The 18,426-nt window shown below is 41.5% G+C and overlaps 1 protein-coding gene across 1 annotated transcript; it reads right to left on the bottom strand.

The window, feature by feature from the left end:
• Positions 1-5: 5 nt before the first annotated feature.
• On the bottom strand, positions 6-18,334 carry LOC311062821 (uncharacterized protein; the record flags this gene model as incomplete). Its single annotated transcript, XM_084082040.1, has 15 exons — positions 6-183; positions 771-893; positions 1,948-2,160; positions 2,255-2,377; positions 5,091-5,303; positions 5,411-5,533; positions 8,494-8,706; positions 8,844-8,966; positions 10,510-10,722; positions 10,841-10,963; positions 11,294-11,412; positions 11,523-11,614; positions 12,244-12,531; positions 12,917-13,231; positions 18,205-18,334. The coding sequence occupies 15 exons, from the start codon at positions 18,332-18,334 to the stop codon at positions 6-8; spliced, it is 2,589 nt and encodes an 862-aa protein (XP_083938166.1).
• Positions 18,335-18,426: the final 92 nt, after the last annotated feature.

Here is an 18,426-nt window from a genome sequence, read left to right as displayed (position 1 = left end):
AATATTTATAGGTTATGTAGTGGATATTTGAGCTTGATAACATCTCCATTTTTCCTATTAAGTTGCCCATGATGCTCCATATAATACTCCACCAGGTCAGGCAGTGTGGCGAACTCCTCCCCAGCAACATCATAGGACTCTCCTGTGTGCTGGATCTTAATGTGTCTGACTGCTCCATTATGCCTGTAAAAACAATTAATAAAAACTAGAAAAAGTTTCAGGCCAGGTAGGTTAGTGTGGGCCAGTAATGTTCGGAATTCGCCAATCAGGCTGGAATGTGAAAAATCGGATGGATCGGACAGATCCGTCTTGATCACTTGACTAAAGAGATAATATGTACCGAATTGCATGATGTTTGGACAACATTTGTAGGAGTAATATAATATTTTTTTGTGGAAAAAGTGGCCTCCTGGTGGGGCTGTTGAAAGAGTGCCATTTGTTCATCAACGTAGTGCGAATTTGGGGCAGAGGTTCTGAATTGGCATCCAGGGAGTGCGTGTGCACAGTTTCGCTGCGATCAAGCCTATGGTGCCGGAGATTAGCTGTTCACACACAGACACACACACACGGACACGCGGACGAATGGACAGGGTGCAAAACATAGTCTCGGCCATGCCTTTCGGCCTGGCGGAGACAATAAAAAACAGCAACAAAATATACATTCAGAGAAATGACATATTAGTAGTAGATTATATGTGAAAGGCGGGCAACACGCACACACTTTTAAATGATGATTACTGGCTGTGGACAGTGACATTATCAACACTCACCGAACAGATACAATAAAGACCCCAGATGTACTCTTACTGGGCCTGACCAGGAAGCTTCCATCCATTCCATGAGTCAACAAGAGGTACTCTGCTTCCACACGTGTGATGTTGGATCGGTACCACCTAACAGAGGAACATCATGTTACAGTGGGTAGGACATCCTGTCACATACAATATTATGTGTTATTATTAGTGGCACATACAATAAGCATACAGTATGTGTTATTAGAGGAACATACAGTAAGCATGCAATAGGCATGTAAAAGGATTTGGGCGGCCATAGCTGAATGGTTAGTGGGCCCGCCTAGGAAGGGAGGTTTCAAGTATGATTCAAACTCTCAGCAATGTGTCAAAGTATCCCTGAGCAAGACACTTAACCTCTAACTATTCCCCCTCCATGCTCCTCTGTGGGCAGCACTCAGCTGGGTGAAGCTGAAAACTGAAGTTCCCCCACGGGATGCGATAGGTATAAAAGATTTTGGCCTTGGTTGCCCCAGGTTCGATTCCCGGCCAGATCAGCATATGTGTCGATGAAATGAAATTTGTCCCAGAGCAAGACTCTTAACCCCTAATTGCTCACAGGTTCTCATTGGAAACAAGACCGCAAGGACTTTCATGAACGACCTGTTAAAAGGAATTATCCTTATCCTTACATAGCTGTTATTGACGCTGATGGTGTTTCAATCGAGCCACATACAACTTTGTTTTGTTGATTCAAAGACAAAATCAAATCACAAAGGATGAAGTTACAGATAATATCTGTAACTTCATCCTTTGTGATTTCATTTGAAAATATTATTTTCATAGATTTTTACTTTTCATTTCAGTGTAACTACTGTAGTAATATTTTGGAACAAACCAACAACTTTTGAGTTGTACCCGTGACACATAAAATATGTGACATTCAATATAAAATGATCTGGATAGTAATATTTCTGCTAGTCTAAGCATTGTTTGTGAAAAATGGGCATTATTTTATTTAAACACGTTATACTGTGATTGAATGACATTGAATGAATGACATTTTACTAGGTTACATTGATATGAATGACAATGAAATGGAATTATAGGCTTTATTCTCAAATATAAATACTATATGGGCATAGTTTATACTCCAATGAACATAAAATCCCTTTTTATTGCAATGAAAAGTGAAAATTGCAATGAAAAGTGATACCTTGAAAAGTCTTTACGTTGTTCAGCCAGGCCGTCTGCACAATCTAGTGGATATTTTAGCTCAATAACTTCTCCATTCGTATCTTTAAGTTGCCCATGATTCTCCATATAATACTCCACCAGGTCAGGCAGTGAGGCGAACTGCTCCCCTCCATCAACATCATAGTACTCTCCTGTGTTCTGGATCTTAATGTGTCTGACTGCACCATTATGCCTGTAAAAAAAATATATATATATATCCATTCAGTGAAATGACATATCGCAGATTATGTGAACTGGCTGTGGACAGTGACATTATCAACACTCACCGTACAGATAAAGTAAAGACCCCAGATTTACTCTTACTGGGCCTGATCAAGAAGCTTCCATCCATTCCATGAGTCAACAAGAGATATTCTGCTTCCACATGTGTGATGTTGGATCGGTACCACCTAACAGAGGAACATCATGTTACAGTTAGTGAAACATACAGTAAGCATTTATGTGACATTAGTGGCACATAGCTGTTATTAATGCTGATGGTGTTTCAATCGAGCCTCACTTGAAGGATCAGTACACTATAACACTGGTTATAGAACCCACAGGGGTCCTTGAGGGGGTTCCAGGGGGTCCTCAGCTAAATTATTATTATTATTATTATTTATTTTTTTATCCCACGATTTTGTAACCCCATTTTTCACACCCAGTGCCAATTGTCTATGTAATCCTGGGCACTACCTTCCCTCTGCCAACCTAGGGAGGCCAGGGCCGAGCTCATGCCTCCTTCAATGCATGAGAGCCAACTGACTTATCACCTGACAGGGGGGAGTTTCACCTGACAGGGGGGAGCTTCGCGGCCCTAACATCTAGGCCCGACTATATCACAGTCCATCACAGTCCATATTTGACAGTGGTAGCTGCATTGGAAAGTCCTTATGGTTATGACTGATCATGGTATTCGACTAATCGAATAAAAAGAAAGAAAGCTGCTGTGGCTAAAATGTTAAAATGTAGTTTTATATTAATTGTACAATATGTAAGTACATTGAAGGCGGGGAAAGAAGCCTAAATATTAGCCAGAGCAATGATCAACAGTCTGTGGCAAGTTTGGGGGCAAGTGGAGCGATCGTATGTACAGTATGATCGTAATGTTTACCCCGGACAAACTTTTGGAGATCATTTCAATTATAGTAGTAGGATAGGATAGGATGACTGCATGAGCTAGAATTGTTAGCAAAAATAATATTTTGCTTAATAGCTATTTTTAAGTCATTAGAGGTTTGGGCCGAACCACCAATCCGACCGATATGTCTGAGTCATAGTGTCGGGGGCTTTGTCAGAGTACCCATTGTACCCATCTGTCTGTGTCCCTTTCTCTCATATCTATCCATCTCCAGAAAGAAATGCTGGATTACAGTGTGTAATGTTTTGTGATACTGTTGATGTGAATCGACATAAAGTAAACTAAACTAATCTGTCTGTCTACCTGCGTACATTGTATGCACATATATGGAGGTCTCTGTATCTGTCAGTCCTTGTCCTTTTTATGCCCATATATGGAGAGCCCTGATGTCATCAGTATGCCCATATATTGGCATATTGGTCGGATCGGCGATTCTTGACACCCGCATACCCGAACGACTCGATGGCGGGTTCCGCACTCCCTCGAGTGAAGTCGGTCGGTCACATATACAGTATGCACATAATATGCACATGACCATATGGGCATAGTGGTCGAATCTGTGGCCCTGGACAACCGGGTCTCCATATATGCCTATATGGGCGTATCAGGTTTGTTTATGGTTATGTCTAAGTCATAGTGACATGCCTATAGGGCATAGCAGTGGTGGCCATTTTGTGGTACCACAGAGATTTCCGAAAATATTGATATAGATTATTTTAAGCATGGAAACAAGCCATCCAGGCTCCTGGTGAACCATGACCATAAAACATTTAATTCTGCATCAAACCATATTTGAATATTTAATTTATATTTATTATACTATATTTTAAAAATACCCTTTTTGTGGTTTAATGTTTTTTTTGTGACAGAATCAAATGTTTGTCTGTCAGTCCTTGTCCCTTTTATGCCATAGAGCTGAGTGATTTATTTGCTGATGCCATGACGACACATTGACTCCATATGTGGGTGTAGTTGCATTGGAAACTCCTTATATGGTTATGGCTGAGTCATGGTGACATGAGCATGACATCAGAGGTCTGCCCGGCAGCCAGCCAATTTTAATATAGGATATAGGATAAAACTTGCGTAAAATAAAAGTATTTTTAAAATGTGCATACAATTTTTTGTTTTGTTGACTCAAAAGAAAATATCAAAGGATTAAAGTTACAGATATTTTCATAGATTGTAACTATTTATTTCGGTGTAATCTACTGTAGTAAGATTTTGGAACAAACCAACAACTTTTGAGTTGTACCTGTGACACATAAAATATGTGGTATTCAATAAAGAATTAGGATTTTTAGCGGTGCCAGCCGCTCTACACTTGACTATGTCCGTCCGTATGTCCGTTTGAGCCTGGATGTCCGTTTGTCCGTTTGAGCCTGGATGTCCGTTTGTCCGTTTGAGCCTGGATGTCCGTTTGAGCACGGGCTTTAAACAGCTATAACTCCAGTTCGCAGCATGCCAGCAAGTCCAAATTTGGTATGTGGACTTAGACCACCAATAGGGACGAGCATTGACTGCTGAAGCCCCGCCCCGCCCTATTATAGCGCCACCAGGAGGCCACTGGCTTTAAACAGCTATAACTCCAGTTTGCAGCATGCCACCAAGTCCAAATTTGGTATGTGGACTTAGACCACCAATAGGGACGAGCATTAATTGCTGAAGCCCCGCCCCGCCCTATTATGGCGCCACCAGGAGGCCACTCACCAAAGGCACCGCTTCCTTCACACAGGGTGCGATTTTTTTCTAAGCATGGATATAGCATTGTGATTGAGGAAAAAACGGCATAATTATACATTTCATTTTATTTTATTTAAACACTTACTTAGCATTATACTGAATCACATTTTAATAGGGTACATTGATATATGAATGGCAATAAAATAGAATAATCGGATTCTCAAATACAAATACTATGGGCATATAGTTTGTACTCCAATCAACATAAAATAGGAAATTACAATAAAAAAATGTGATACCTTGAAAAGTTTTTACGTTGTTGACCCAGGGCGTCTGCACAATCTAGTGGATATTTGAGCTCAATAACTTCTCCATTTTTATCTTTAAGTTGCCCATGATGCTCCATATAATACTCCACCAGAACAGGCAGTGTGGCGAACTGCTCCCCTCCATCAACATCATAGGTCTCTCCTGTTTTACAGATTTTAATGTGTCTGACTGCTTCATTATGGCTGTAAAAAAACATATTAGTAGCAAATGTTTTGTGACAGATGGACAACATGCACAGGCTTTGAAATGATGATTACTGGCTGTGGACAGTGACATTATCAACACTCACCGTACAGATAAAATAAAGTCCCCAGATTTATTCTTACTGGGCCTGACCAAGAAGCTTCCATCCATTCCATGAGTTAACAAGAGGTACTTTGCTTCCACACGTGTGATGTTGGGTCGGTACCAGCTAACAGAGGAACATCATGTTACAGTTTTGTGAAACATATGTGTTATTAGTGGAACATACGGTAGTTATTTTGCACATAGCTGTTATTAACGCTGATGGTGTTTCAATCAGGCCTCACTTGAAGGATCATTACACTGGTTCTCAAATTGTGGTGTGGAGACCCACAGGGGTCCAGGGGGTCCTCAGCTAAATTATTGATAGTATATTTTCTCAGAGTCAAAAGCAAATCTCAAAGGATGAAGATATTTTCATCGATTTTTACTTTTGATTTCAGTGTAAGATGTGTAAGATTTTGGAAGAAACCAACAGCTTTTGAGTTGTACCTGTGACACATAAAATATGTGGTATTCAATATAAAATTACGTAATTTTTCTGGATATTAATATTTCTGCCAGCCTAAGCATGGATATATAGCATTGCGATTGTTAAATATTGGCATAATTATACACTTTACACAGAATTACATTTTACTAGGGTACATTGATATGAATGAAAACAAAACAGAACTAGAAAAATCGCACCCTGTGTGAAGGAAGCGGTGCCTTTGATGAGTGGCCTCCTGGTGGCGCTATAATAGGGCGGGGCGGGGCTTCAGCAATTAATGCTCGTCCCTAGTGGTGGTGTAAGTCCACAAACCAAATTCGGACTTGGTGGCATGCTGCTAACTGGAGTTATGGCTGTTTGTAGCCCAGCCAATGGCAATACAGAGGGGGCGGGGCTTCAGCAATTAAAGCTTGTCCCTATTGGTGGTCAAAGTTCACGTGGTAAATGTGTATTTGGTAGCATGCTGCAAAGTGGACTTATGGCTGTTTAAAGCCCAGCCAATAGGAAGACAGAGGGGGCGGGGCTTGCTACATTTCAGTTCGTCCCTATTGGTGGTCTGAGTCCACGTACCAAATTTGTACTCAGTAGCATGCTGTGAACTGGAGTTATGGCTGTTTAAAGCCCAGCCAATGGGAAGACAGAGGGGGCGGGGCTTATGTAATTACAGTTGGTCCCTATTGGTGGTATTAGTTGGACTTGGTGGCATATGCTGCAAACTGGAGTTATAGCTGTTTAAAGCCAGTGGCCTCCTGGTGGCGCTATAATAGGGCGGGGCGGGGCTTCAGCAATCAATGCTCGTCCCTATTGGTGGTCTAAGTCCACATACCAAATTTGGACTTGCTGGCATGCTGCGAACTGGAGTTATAGCTGTGTAAAGCGCTGTTTAAAGCCAGTGGCCTCCTGGTGGCGCTATAATAGGGCGGGGCAGGGCTTCAGCAATCAATGCTCGTCCCAATTGGTGGTGTAAGTCCACATACCAAATGTGGACTTGCTGGCATGCGCACTGCAGTTATAGCTGTGTAAAGTGCTGTTTAAAGCCAGTGGCCTCCTGGTGGCGCTATAATAGGGCGGGGCGGGGCTTCAGCAATCAATGCTCGTCCCAATTGGTGGTGTAAGTACACATACCAAATTTGGACTTGCTGGCATGCTGCGAACTGGAGTTATAGCTGTTTAAAGCCCGTGCTCAAACGGACATCCGGGCTCAAACGGACATACGGACGGACATAGTCAAGTGTAGTGGCCTCCTGGTGGCGCTATAATAGGGCGGGGTGGGGCTTCAGCAATCAATGCTCGTTCCTATTGGTGGTCTAAGTCCACATACCAAATTTGGACTTGCTGGCATGCGAACTGGAGTTATAGCTGTGTAAAGCGTCCGGGCTCAAACGGACATACGGACGGACATAGTCAGGTGTAGAGCGGCTGGCACCGCTAAAAAGTGCTTCTCGGAGCACAGGTCTCCGCCAGGTCAGGTAGGTTATTGTGGCCTCCTGGTGGCATTTCTTCCTCGGCCTACGGGGAATGTGCGTGCATTCATGATTTGAGGCATTTTGTTGCAAAAATGTGTTTTGCTAAATTAAACCTGCTGGTGGCGCTATAACAGGGTAAGGTGAAAAGGGTGGGATTTCTTCCTCGGCCTATTGGGAATGTGCGTGCACATTTTCACAGAAAGCGCACGCTGCATTCATGATTTGAGACATTTTGTTCAAAATGGACCAATCCTGCAAACTTTAGAAGCCAACCTTAGCCAATCAGGATGGAATATGACATATCAGATAGATCCGTCTTGATCACATGACTATAGAGATAATGTGTACCGATTTGCGTGATGTTTGGATAAAATCTATAAGAGTAACATCCAAAAATGGGTTTTGCACAAATCGGCCCCCTGGTGGTGCTATAACCGGCCCATGTGAAAAATTTGGGTCAGAGGTTCTGAATTGGCACCCAGGGAGTGTGTGTGCACAGTTTCGCAGCGACCGGGCCAACGGTGCCGGAGATTAGCCGCTCGCAGACAGATGGACACACGGACGGACGGACGGACGGACGGAGGGTAAAACATACTCTCTCGCCATGCCTTTCGGCCTGGCGGAGACAACTAGAAAAAGAGCACAGGTCTCCGCCAGGTGAGGTAGGTTATTTTGGGCCAGCAATGTTCGGAATTCGCCAATTAGGATGGTATATTAAAAATCGGATTATAGAGATAATGTGTACCGATTTGCGTGATGTTTGGACAACATTTGTAGGAGTAATATAAGAAAGAATGTTTGGCAAAAATTGGCCTCCTGGTGGCGCTATAATAGGGCAATGTTTTTTTATAAAATTTCTTACATTTTTTTATCCACAATTTTGTAACCCTTTTTTTTCACCCGGTGCCAATTTTCTAAGTGATCCTGGGCGCACTCCCCCCACCAGCCTAGGGAGCCCATGCAGGGCCGAGCTCATGCCTCCTTCAATGCATGAGAGCCAACTGACCTTCTTGTCACCTGACAGGGGGGAGTTTCCCCGGTAGGACGTAGCGCGTGGAAGGAACACGTTATTCCAACCAGTTCCCATCCCCTCCATATGTGCATAGTTTATACCCCAAAGAACATAAAATCCCTTTTACGATATTGCATTTTCCCCCCCTTTTTTTATACCTTGAAAATCTTTTACGTCTTTGAGCCAGGGCGTCTGCACAATGTAGTGGACATTTGAGCTCAATGACTTCTCCATTTGTATCTTTAAGTTGCCCATGATTCTCCATATAATATTCCACCAGGGCAGGCAGTGAGGTGAACTGCTCTCCTCCAGCAACATCATAGTACTCTCCTGTGTTCCGGATCTTAATATGTCTGACTGCTCCATTCTGCCTGTAAAAAAAATAAATAATCATCATCATCATTCAGAGAAATTACATATTTGTAGCAGATTATGTGACAGACACACAACATGCACAGGCTTTGAAATAATGATTACTCCTGTAGACAGTGACATTATCAACACTCACCGTACAGATAAAATAAAGACCCCAGATGTACTCTTACTGGGTCTGACCAAGAAGCTTCCATCCATTCCATGAGTCAACAAGAGATATTTTGCTTCCACACGTGTGATGTTGGATCTGTACCACCTAACAGAGGAACATCATCTTACAGTTAGTAGGACATTGTGTCACATACAATACTATGTGTTATTAATAGTGGCACATACAGTAACAATATGTGTTATTAGTGGCACATAGCTGTTATTCAATGCTGATGGTGTTTCAATCGAGCCTCACTTGAAGGATCAGTACACTATAACACTCGTTATAGGACCCACAGGGATCCTTCAGGGGGTTCCAGGGGGTCCTCAGCTTAATTATTGACAGTTAGGAACCAAATGGACCCATACTGGTCTATAAGTCTTAGACCTAGAACGTAACAATGGAGTGTTCCATATGTACTCTCTTAAAGTTAAATGATCATTGAGGATTTTAGAGTGGGGGGTCCCAGAGATTTAAAATAAACTAGAAAAAGTGCTCCTTGGAGCACAGGTCTCCGCCGGGTAGGTTATTGTGGGCCAGTAATGTTGTATGTAATGTAAATCGCCAATCAGGATGGAATATGAAAAATCTTGATCACTTGACTAGAGATAAAGTGTACCAATTTGGGTGATGTTTGCACACAATTTGTAGGAATAATATAAAAAAGATGATGTTTTGAAAAAATCGGCCTCCTGGTGGCTCTGTAGGGCAATATGTTAAAAGGGTGGCATTTGTTCCTAAACATAGTGCGAGTGCAAAGTTTTGGGCACTGCGTTCATGATTTGCGGCACTTTGTTCAAAACGGGCCACTCCTGCAAACGTGTACCGATTTGCGTGAAATTTGGATAAAATCTGAAGGAGTAATATCGAAAAAAATGTTTTACATAAATCGGCCTCCTGGTGGCGCTATACAAGGCAGATGTGAAAAATGCAGGGCAAAGGTTTTTGCCTAGCCTTTAGGGAGTGCGCAAACAAAGTTTTACACAGATTGGTGCAGTTATGGGTAAAAAACACGAATCGGCCTGTTATAGCGCCGGACGGACGGACAGACAGACGGACGGACAAGGTGCAAAACATTCCAGGCCAAAACAATAATTTATGATTGACGCATACCACTACAGCCCTCAATATTAATTTAATATGATTCCTTCAGCAATAACAATAATCCATGAACTATTATTACTATTATTTATCTTTTAGCTATTTTTAAGTCATAAAACTTGTGTAAAATAAAAGTATAAGATATTTAAAATGTGCATACAATACAACTTTGTTTTGTTGATTCAAGAGACAAATCTCAAAAGGATGAAGTTAAAGACATTTTAAATATCTAATTTAAATATTAGATTTGTACTTTTCATTTCAGTGTAATCTAGTAAGTGATTGGAGTAAACCAACAACTTTTGAGACGTAGGTACCCATGACACATGAAATATGTAACATTCAATATAAGCATTGTGATTGTGAAAAATCTTAGCATAATTCTATTTAATTTAATTTAAACACTTGACACTATGAATGACAATAAAATGGAATTATTGGCTTTATTCTCAAATATAAATACTATATGGGCATAGTCTATACTCAGATGAACATAAAATCCCTTTTAGGAAATTGCAATTACGGTATTTTTTTTAAATATATATACCGTGAAAGGTTTTTACGTTGTTGAGCCAGGGCGTCTGCACAATGTAGTGGATATTTGAGCTCAATAACTTCTCCATTTTTATCTTTAAGTTGCCCATGATTGTCCATATAATACTCCACCATGACAGGCAGTGAGGCGAACCTCTCCCCACTCTCAAGATCATAGTACTCTCCTGTTTTTCGGATCTTAATGTGTCTGACTGCTCCATTATGCCTGTAAATTTTATGATAGAGAAATTACATGATATTAGTAGTAGATTAAATGTGTCAGACGGACACCATGCACAGGCTTTGAAACAATGATTACTGACAGTGACATTATCAACACTCACCGAACAGATAAAATAAAGACCCCAGATTTACTCTTAATGGGTCTGACCAAGAAGCTTCCATCCATTCCATGAGTCAACAAGAGGTATTCTGCTTCCACACGTGTGATGTTGGATCGGAACCACCTAACAGAGGAACATCATCATTGTTACAGTTAGTGGCCCATAAAGTACATGCTATTAGTAGCACATAGTGCTGTTATCTAATCTTGCAAACCGCTGGAGCAATCAGCATCAAATTTTGTATGCACGCTGCCAGTAGGCCACTGATGTACCTTTCACTAATTTGAACTAACTTTTTCCACGTATGTTTTATACTTTTTGAAGCTATTTATGCGAACAATTTATAAAGTTTATCAGAACAAGTTAATGGAGAAGGTGAATGCAGTTTAACAGCTTCATAAACCGCTTCTATTACTATATGCGAGAGCTTCTGGGAACTCTGGGATTACTAACACTGTGATGGATGTGAGATGAGCTCCTTGGAAATCCTCTTCTGTGGCTTCAGCACCAGAAACAGCAAGGTAATACTCCATCTCTATGGTCTCCATTCCTGCATTTTGCCTTCTGGCGTGCTGGAGAAACACAGCAACCCCCAACTTCAACTTACTGGATCAGATCAGTCGCTCTTAAATATAAACAGTTAACATTAACAAACTGCATTACATAGAGAGTTATACATTACCGTGATGAGATGATAGAGGCACTTGGATAACAGCATAAACAGCAGTTGTAGCAGCACTGTGACAATAACTCTGACGATGTCAGATGTATTGGCTGTGAGAGAAATATGTTGGAATAAGAACCAAACATTGTGTAAGAAACAACTCTCAATTTAACAAAGTTAATTTGATCAAATTCACTTTTTCTCATTTTTGATGTCACTTTCACGTGTGTCTTGTCTGTTTGATTGAGTTTCATATTGGCACTTTAAAAGTTCATTTCATACTAATAGAGTAGACCACTCAAACCCTCCCACATTTTAATAACAACTATACATTAAGATCATTCTTCCCCGGCCTCTCAGTACCCTCCTATATGTCCCCCCCCCCCCCTTGTCTTATGTGTACATAACATGTCCATTACTTCTTTCCTTTAATGTCTCTCATTTTGATCTCATTTTGTTGTTTATTTGTTTGTTTGTTACTCATTTTTGTTCATTGATCTACACCACTTTTATCTCATAGTTGTCTTAGTCATACGTATCTGCAGTAAAAGCAGGTTCATTGTTAATGTCAGTGATAGTCATACAGGTTTTATCCATGCATCGTGATTTAAGATTTTTAATTTTATGTATTTCTGCTTTGTCTAAAACATTTTTTGTAAACAGCTGAAGAACAGGAAAAAAAACTGTTGTATAAAATGTTTACAAGTTGCCAAAACTGAAATGATTTAATTCAGTTTACCTCTGACAGTGATATAAAGGAGCTCGCTCTCAGAGGAGAATCCATGAGGGAAAATATTGATGTGATAAACACATCTGTAGTTCCGTTGGTGGGTGTGGTTTGCTGCAAGAAATCGGAAGTTGGCAAAGTGATTGACAGTTGTCTGGGGGTGGGTTATGTTGTCGTTAGTGTCGGTGAGGTGGAAGGAGCCTCCTGGGTACTGTGGCTGGATAGAGCAGGTGATGGTGAAGTCAGAACCCTCCAACACCTGCTGCCCGGAAACCATGATGTCTGGCTTGAACAGAATATCTGTAACAAGACAAAGGTGATTTGCTGAAACATCAGATTCAATCTCCAATGCGGATATGCATGCGTGTTATGCGTTTAATTTGCAATCTGGGGGTGCAATCTGTCTCCTTTCTTCCTCAGCCTTACTGTTTGTTCTAAACTCTGCCCTTTGGGGGGTTTGATCTTTCATTAATACAGACTAGAACAACATTTGAACAGATGCTGTGAACTGTCAGGTGAACTCCTCCACTGTCTACCCACTGTTCAGGTGGAGAGACAGCAGCACCTTCTATACTGGCCTCGCTATGAAACATGTCACCCAAAAATACCTTCCCAAATGTTATCATAATACAGTTTTGACAAACTCTCCCCTGTATATTATTATAGTAAACACTGAGTGTGTTACCTGAACAGATCACCTCCAGTATGTCAATGGAATTCATTCCACTGACATCCTGAGACTCCTTTGTTCCACAATCCCTTAGTGACGACTCAGACCCGCCACAGGAATATGTAATCCTCCATACCGGTTGATATGTAGAACCAGAACTCCTTTCTGTTGAAACAGCAGACCCACAGTCCAGCTGTCTACACACTACAGCTGATGACTTCAGGTTCCAGTCAGACTCTACATCCACTGGTCTCCACTCTCTCTGGTGTTTCATCTCCAGTCTACCAATACAGTTACTGGTTCCTCCCACCAACCTCACATCACCAGGTTCTATACAGAGACAAGAGAGTAGCTAAAATGTACAAATGTGCCATTTAGCAGACACTCTTATCCAGAGCGACTTAAACTTAAGCAAGTTAATCACATACATCAAATTCAGAGAGACAGTGTATTTCCTCAGTAAACTAGGATCACAGGTAAACAAAGAAATCTGTAGATTAAAACTATAGGATACCAGGTAAACAATGAACCTAGCATATTTTAAATAACATACTAACTTACATTTTTAACATTATGGTCAAGAAAAACAAGCCTGTAAGTGACAAAAAGATGAGACAAAATGACCAAGGTATGTATATACATGGTCGTCATTTAGGTCAGTCGCTAGCATCAATTGAGCATAAGGTGGCAGGAAGGGATACAGGGAGAGTGAAGTGCTGAGGGCTGAGGTGGAGTCAAATAAGTGAGTCTTCAGATTACGGTGGAACATTGGGAGTGAGTCTGCAGTTCTAACTGCAATGGGGAGTTAGTTTCCCAGTTTGGGAGTGTTGTATATGTCACAGGTAGATTGGCATTCCAGGTAGATTGGAAGTGGAGCGCTTGTTTTTAGGCTCGGGGCGGGGCTGCGATGCGAGGACGCCGACTACGACAACATGAATATACATACATACCAGCCTCACTTTGATAATCATTGGACTCCCCATCCACTACCACTGGGAGTCTGGGTTTGACTCCCGCTTGGGACATTACTTTTTCAAACAACCGCGGACATTTTTTTTTCACCGATAAAGTATAGTTTTGGACCATGACGGAGGCACGCCGACTCAGGAGACCTTGAGGCCATGGAGGCGCGAGTGCCCGCGCCGACCGGCCGATGGTCTCCTAGTCGACTAAGCGCCGTCCGAGTTATGTACCGATAGGCACAGAATCGTAAATGATGTTGTGGGGACTGCGTTTGCCCCTCTATGGTTTGCCCCAACTGCCACTCTCACTGCACTAACATAGCCCGCCAGCCCCGCCTCCTCAGGCTCACCCCCTTGTGCTTCAACTGCATGGAATAAGGCTGTTCGCGGGTGTGTGTGTGCGTGCGCGCGCGTGCATGCGTGTGTGCGTGCTCGTTTGTGCGTGTGCGTGCGTGTGTGGTGTGGGACTCATGTCTGGCTTGCATTGCCCTCTGGCGTTGGTTTTACAGAATTGCCTGGGGCTGGGGGGCGGTGAAAACAAGCGCTTCTTTTCCAATCTACCTGGAATGCCAATCTACCTGTAACATGTATATTACACACAAAATCTGGATTTAAAAAGCCTAACTTTCACAAAACATGCTTGGAACAAACTCAGACATGAACTCATAGAAACTGCACTGACACCAGACTCAGGCAACACATATTTCCTGTCAGGGGTCTACAACAGATGGCCATTGACCTCACACAGAATGACAGCACCTTGAAACGCACACATGAGCACATTGCGGCTCATCCATGCACGTCCATTCACATATAAACGCACACACACTTAAACATAACAAGCACTCACACATTTTACACACACATATTCAGGCCAAGAACACATACATTTGTGCACGCACACACAGACGAACATGCATGTATGTACACAATGGCCCCGATTCACTAAGCGATTTACGACACATTTTGTACATTTAAGATAAATCCTACACCTGCAGTCAGATTCATTAGTGTTTTTTGGTCTTACCAGGGATCAAATGTGCGTATGTTATTAGAATGCTTTATTCTTCATGCAAAATCAATTACAACAGTGCCAAACCTCAAATAAAATATATATGTGCCCAACATTTGTCAAAACATATATATACAAAATAAAAAATAAATTTCAAACGATGTATTGCTTGTAGCCTATGCATAATATAGACATGATTCCACCGCTTATTTATTTATTTTCTAGGCTATCAGTTGCATTTGGAGCCGAATTAGTAAGTCTCTCAGTGTGTTTGCCAGCGGGCCATCTCAGCCAAAGTGTCACGTAATAAATCCTATTACGTGATCCTAATAAATCTTACCATCTGACAGAGGTGGGGACTTGGACTCGAGACTCGAGACTCGAGACTCGACTTGACTTGAAGTCCCGATTTTGATGACTTTAGACTTGCTTGACCAAATCAAAAATAGACTTGGACTTGCTTGGGACTCGAATGCCAAAGACTTGAGACTTGACTTGACTTGAACGCTAAAGACTTGAGACTTGACTTGACTTGAGGCCTCGTGACTTGAAAATTCAAGTCTTTTCAAGTCACTTTCAAGTCACTTTCAAGTCACTTAAGCAAGCCAAAAATGTTTAAAAAGTGTGCATCAACTATAATGTTATTAGTCAGAAATCCCGGCCGTCAGTGACACCTAGTGTAGTGTTGCCAAAGCTGCTTATTTACCCTAACCTTTGGGTAAATAAGCGATACTTGGCAACACTGGCCCACATGTTGCACGTTACCAAACAAACAACACACCGGCTTCACTCCTGCCGTCGCTGCTGGAACTGAAGCCAGGTGGAATAAAATGTCAACTCCAGCAGTTATAGCTTTCGGTTTTAAAGACGAGAAAAGCAGTATGCAAGGCAAGACCTATACTTCACATTAACATTACTGCGTGCTAAGTGCAAACTATAACCAGTGGTGGAAAGTAACTAAGTACATTTATTCAAGTACTTTACTTAAGTACAATTTTGACTTATTTTTTACTTTACTGAAGTATTTGCAATTTTCAGTACTTTTACTTCTACATTATTTAGCAGACGCTTTTATCCAAAGCGACTTACAGTAAGTGCATTCAACATAGGTAGGGAACGAAACTACTAATCACCAGAAGTCTTAAGTGCATTTTCTGCAAAAACAAGCAACCAAGAGTATACCTAGCGCTAAGTTAAAAGTGCAAAATATCAGCTACCTACTTCTACTCAACTACATATGAGAGGCAGATATTAGCCTACTTTTACTCCACTACAATTATTTGAAAACTTTAGGTACCAATTACTTTGTAGATTTTGGTTATTAATACAAAACATACATTGACCACTTCAGCGCTATATACATTTCCTCTTCTACCCCGGATTTGAACGCGGTTTCCAGTGCAAGTGCTGAAATTTCACCATCGTGATAATAGAGCCTGCCTGCTTGATCAGAGGATACACTGAATTTGTGTCAGATCCTGTGTCTAGGTGAGACATGGCCTTTGACATTATCTAAATGTCTCAATAGAAGAGCAGGGAGACAAAATACAACCACCCTGATTGTATAAGTTATAGTGTAGTAACATACTCTACCATACAGATTGTACAAATTTACATTATATTCATTAAAAAGGGCCCTTTTAAACCCTGTCCTGAAGCAGGAAATTAAAAGTACAGTATCTGCGTTCTGTTGGCCTGGAAGAACCCTTGTTTTAAAACAAATGCAAATTGTGAAAAATGCTCATGATTTATGTAACTCTTTACATATCTTGAATTAACATTTTGACTTGTTTGGGACTCGAAACAAAAGGTTAGGACTTGTTTGGGACTTGAAACAAAAGGTTAGGACTTGTTTGGGACTTGAAACAAAAGGTTAGGACTTGTGTGGGACTCGAACCAAAATGCTAAGGACTTGTGTGGGACTCGAAACAAAAAGCTGAGGACTTGGACTTGACTTGGGACTTGGCTGTGTTGACTTGGACTTGACTCGGGACTTGAGAGCAAAGACTTGAGACTCGACTTGGACTTGCAACATAGGGACTTGGTCCCACCTCTGCCATCTGATGAGGAAACTATAGTGGATGAAAGCTGTGTCCAGAAGATCCATTCCCCATTCCGACGTAGGACAGTTATATATTAATCAAAAATGTATTAATTTAATCAATAAGTAATCAATAAGCTCTGGTCCATAATCGGATAGCAGCATTCCACTTGTATACTGGATTTCATCATCTTTTTACCTCGGTAAAGGTGCGCAATGTTCATTAGAAAAGGCTTATATTATATCCTTTCCACGTTTTAATAGCCTTTATTACCAGAACACAAATCTGGTAAGGGGCTCCAGCTGGCACAAAACCTTTTCAGATGGGGCTTATACTGTAGGAATACATTAGCCTACATATTAACTTGGGGGTCCGTGACATAAAAATATTTGAGAACCACCGGTTAAAATAATTGAACATTGTGAAGCAAGCCCAAATAACCAACTACACTTTAGAAACAAGCCCAAAAAACACCCCCCACAGCTACTAATATTTACAAGCAACTTTACAGAAAAATAAGCCCAAATTCGCTTATAATAAGCGGACATGGCAACACTGTTCAGTACGGCGACGTTGAAGTTGGATGCTGTTGGATGCAGCCTTCCAGATGAATTTGTCCTACACCTGGTCATACGCACGTCTCAGGGATATACGAAGCCCTTTGAGAATTGCACTTAATTTTGTGAGTACAGAAAATACGTCTTCCTTTACAAACTTTATTTACCCCATATTTACGACCAGCATAATGAATCGGGGCCATTGACACTAAGCTCAGACAAAGTTTGGAGATTCACTTCTGAGACTGGTCTACCATAAAGTCATCATTGGTGTACCCAATTGTAAATCTTCTTCCCAGATAAATTAACCATTGAGGAAGAAACCGCCTCGATTCTAAACTTTCTTCACAAGGCTAGACTTTCCCACAGAATGTGTTTCACCACAGGAGCAAAGAGATAAGAGTCTGGGACGTGTGGAGCGTTGTTTTGGGTGTTTTAAGGAAGGTTCAGACAGCTTCCCTGTGTTGACTGATTTGAGTGATTGTTAAGGTTTGTAGTGTTGGATCATGCTTTGAAGATAAAGGGGTGCCATGCCTTTGGTTGCCTTTCTAGGCCAACATCAGTGTTTTGTTCTCAGTGCAGGCAGTAACTAAGAGCCAATGGAGGGAACGGAAAAGAGGGGAAACGGTTGAAACCCTAACAACCTTGTCAGGTGTTTATAGTTGAGGCCTGAGGTATAATATTTATTTGAAAATAATAATACAAACCAAAAGTGTAGTTTGTCTTTTACCTGAGCAGGTGAGTCCAACAACCTTGTCATGTGAGCAGGTGTTTCTAGTTGAGTCTGAGGTTCTACAGTCTAGGAGAACAGATTCAATGCCAGCACACTGGAACTCTTTGGTCCACATTGGAGCGTTCATGTCTCCATAGAGCACCGACTGGAGGACTGAAGGAGCCCCACAGCCAAGCTCCCTACAGACAACCTCTGCATCCTGCTGGTCAAAGTGTCCTT

Source organism: Gymnoscopelus microlampas (genome assembly GCF_963454915.1).
Source record: "Gymnoscopelus microlampas genome assembly, chromosome: 16".
NCBI classification, from domain to species: domain Eukaryota; kingdom Metazoa; phylum Chordata; class Actinopteri; order Myctophiformes; family Myctophidae; genus Gymnoscopelus; species Gymnoscopelus microlampas.
Note: the sequence above shows the minus strand (reverse complement) of the source record. Positions and strands in the feature narration are given on the sequence as shown.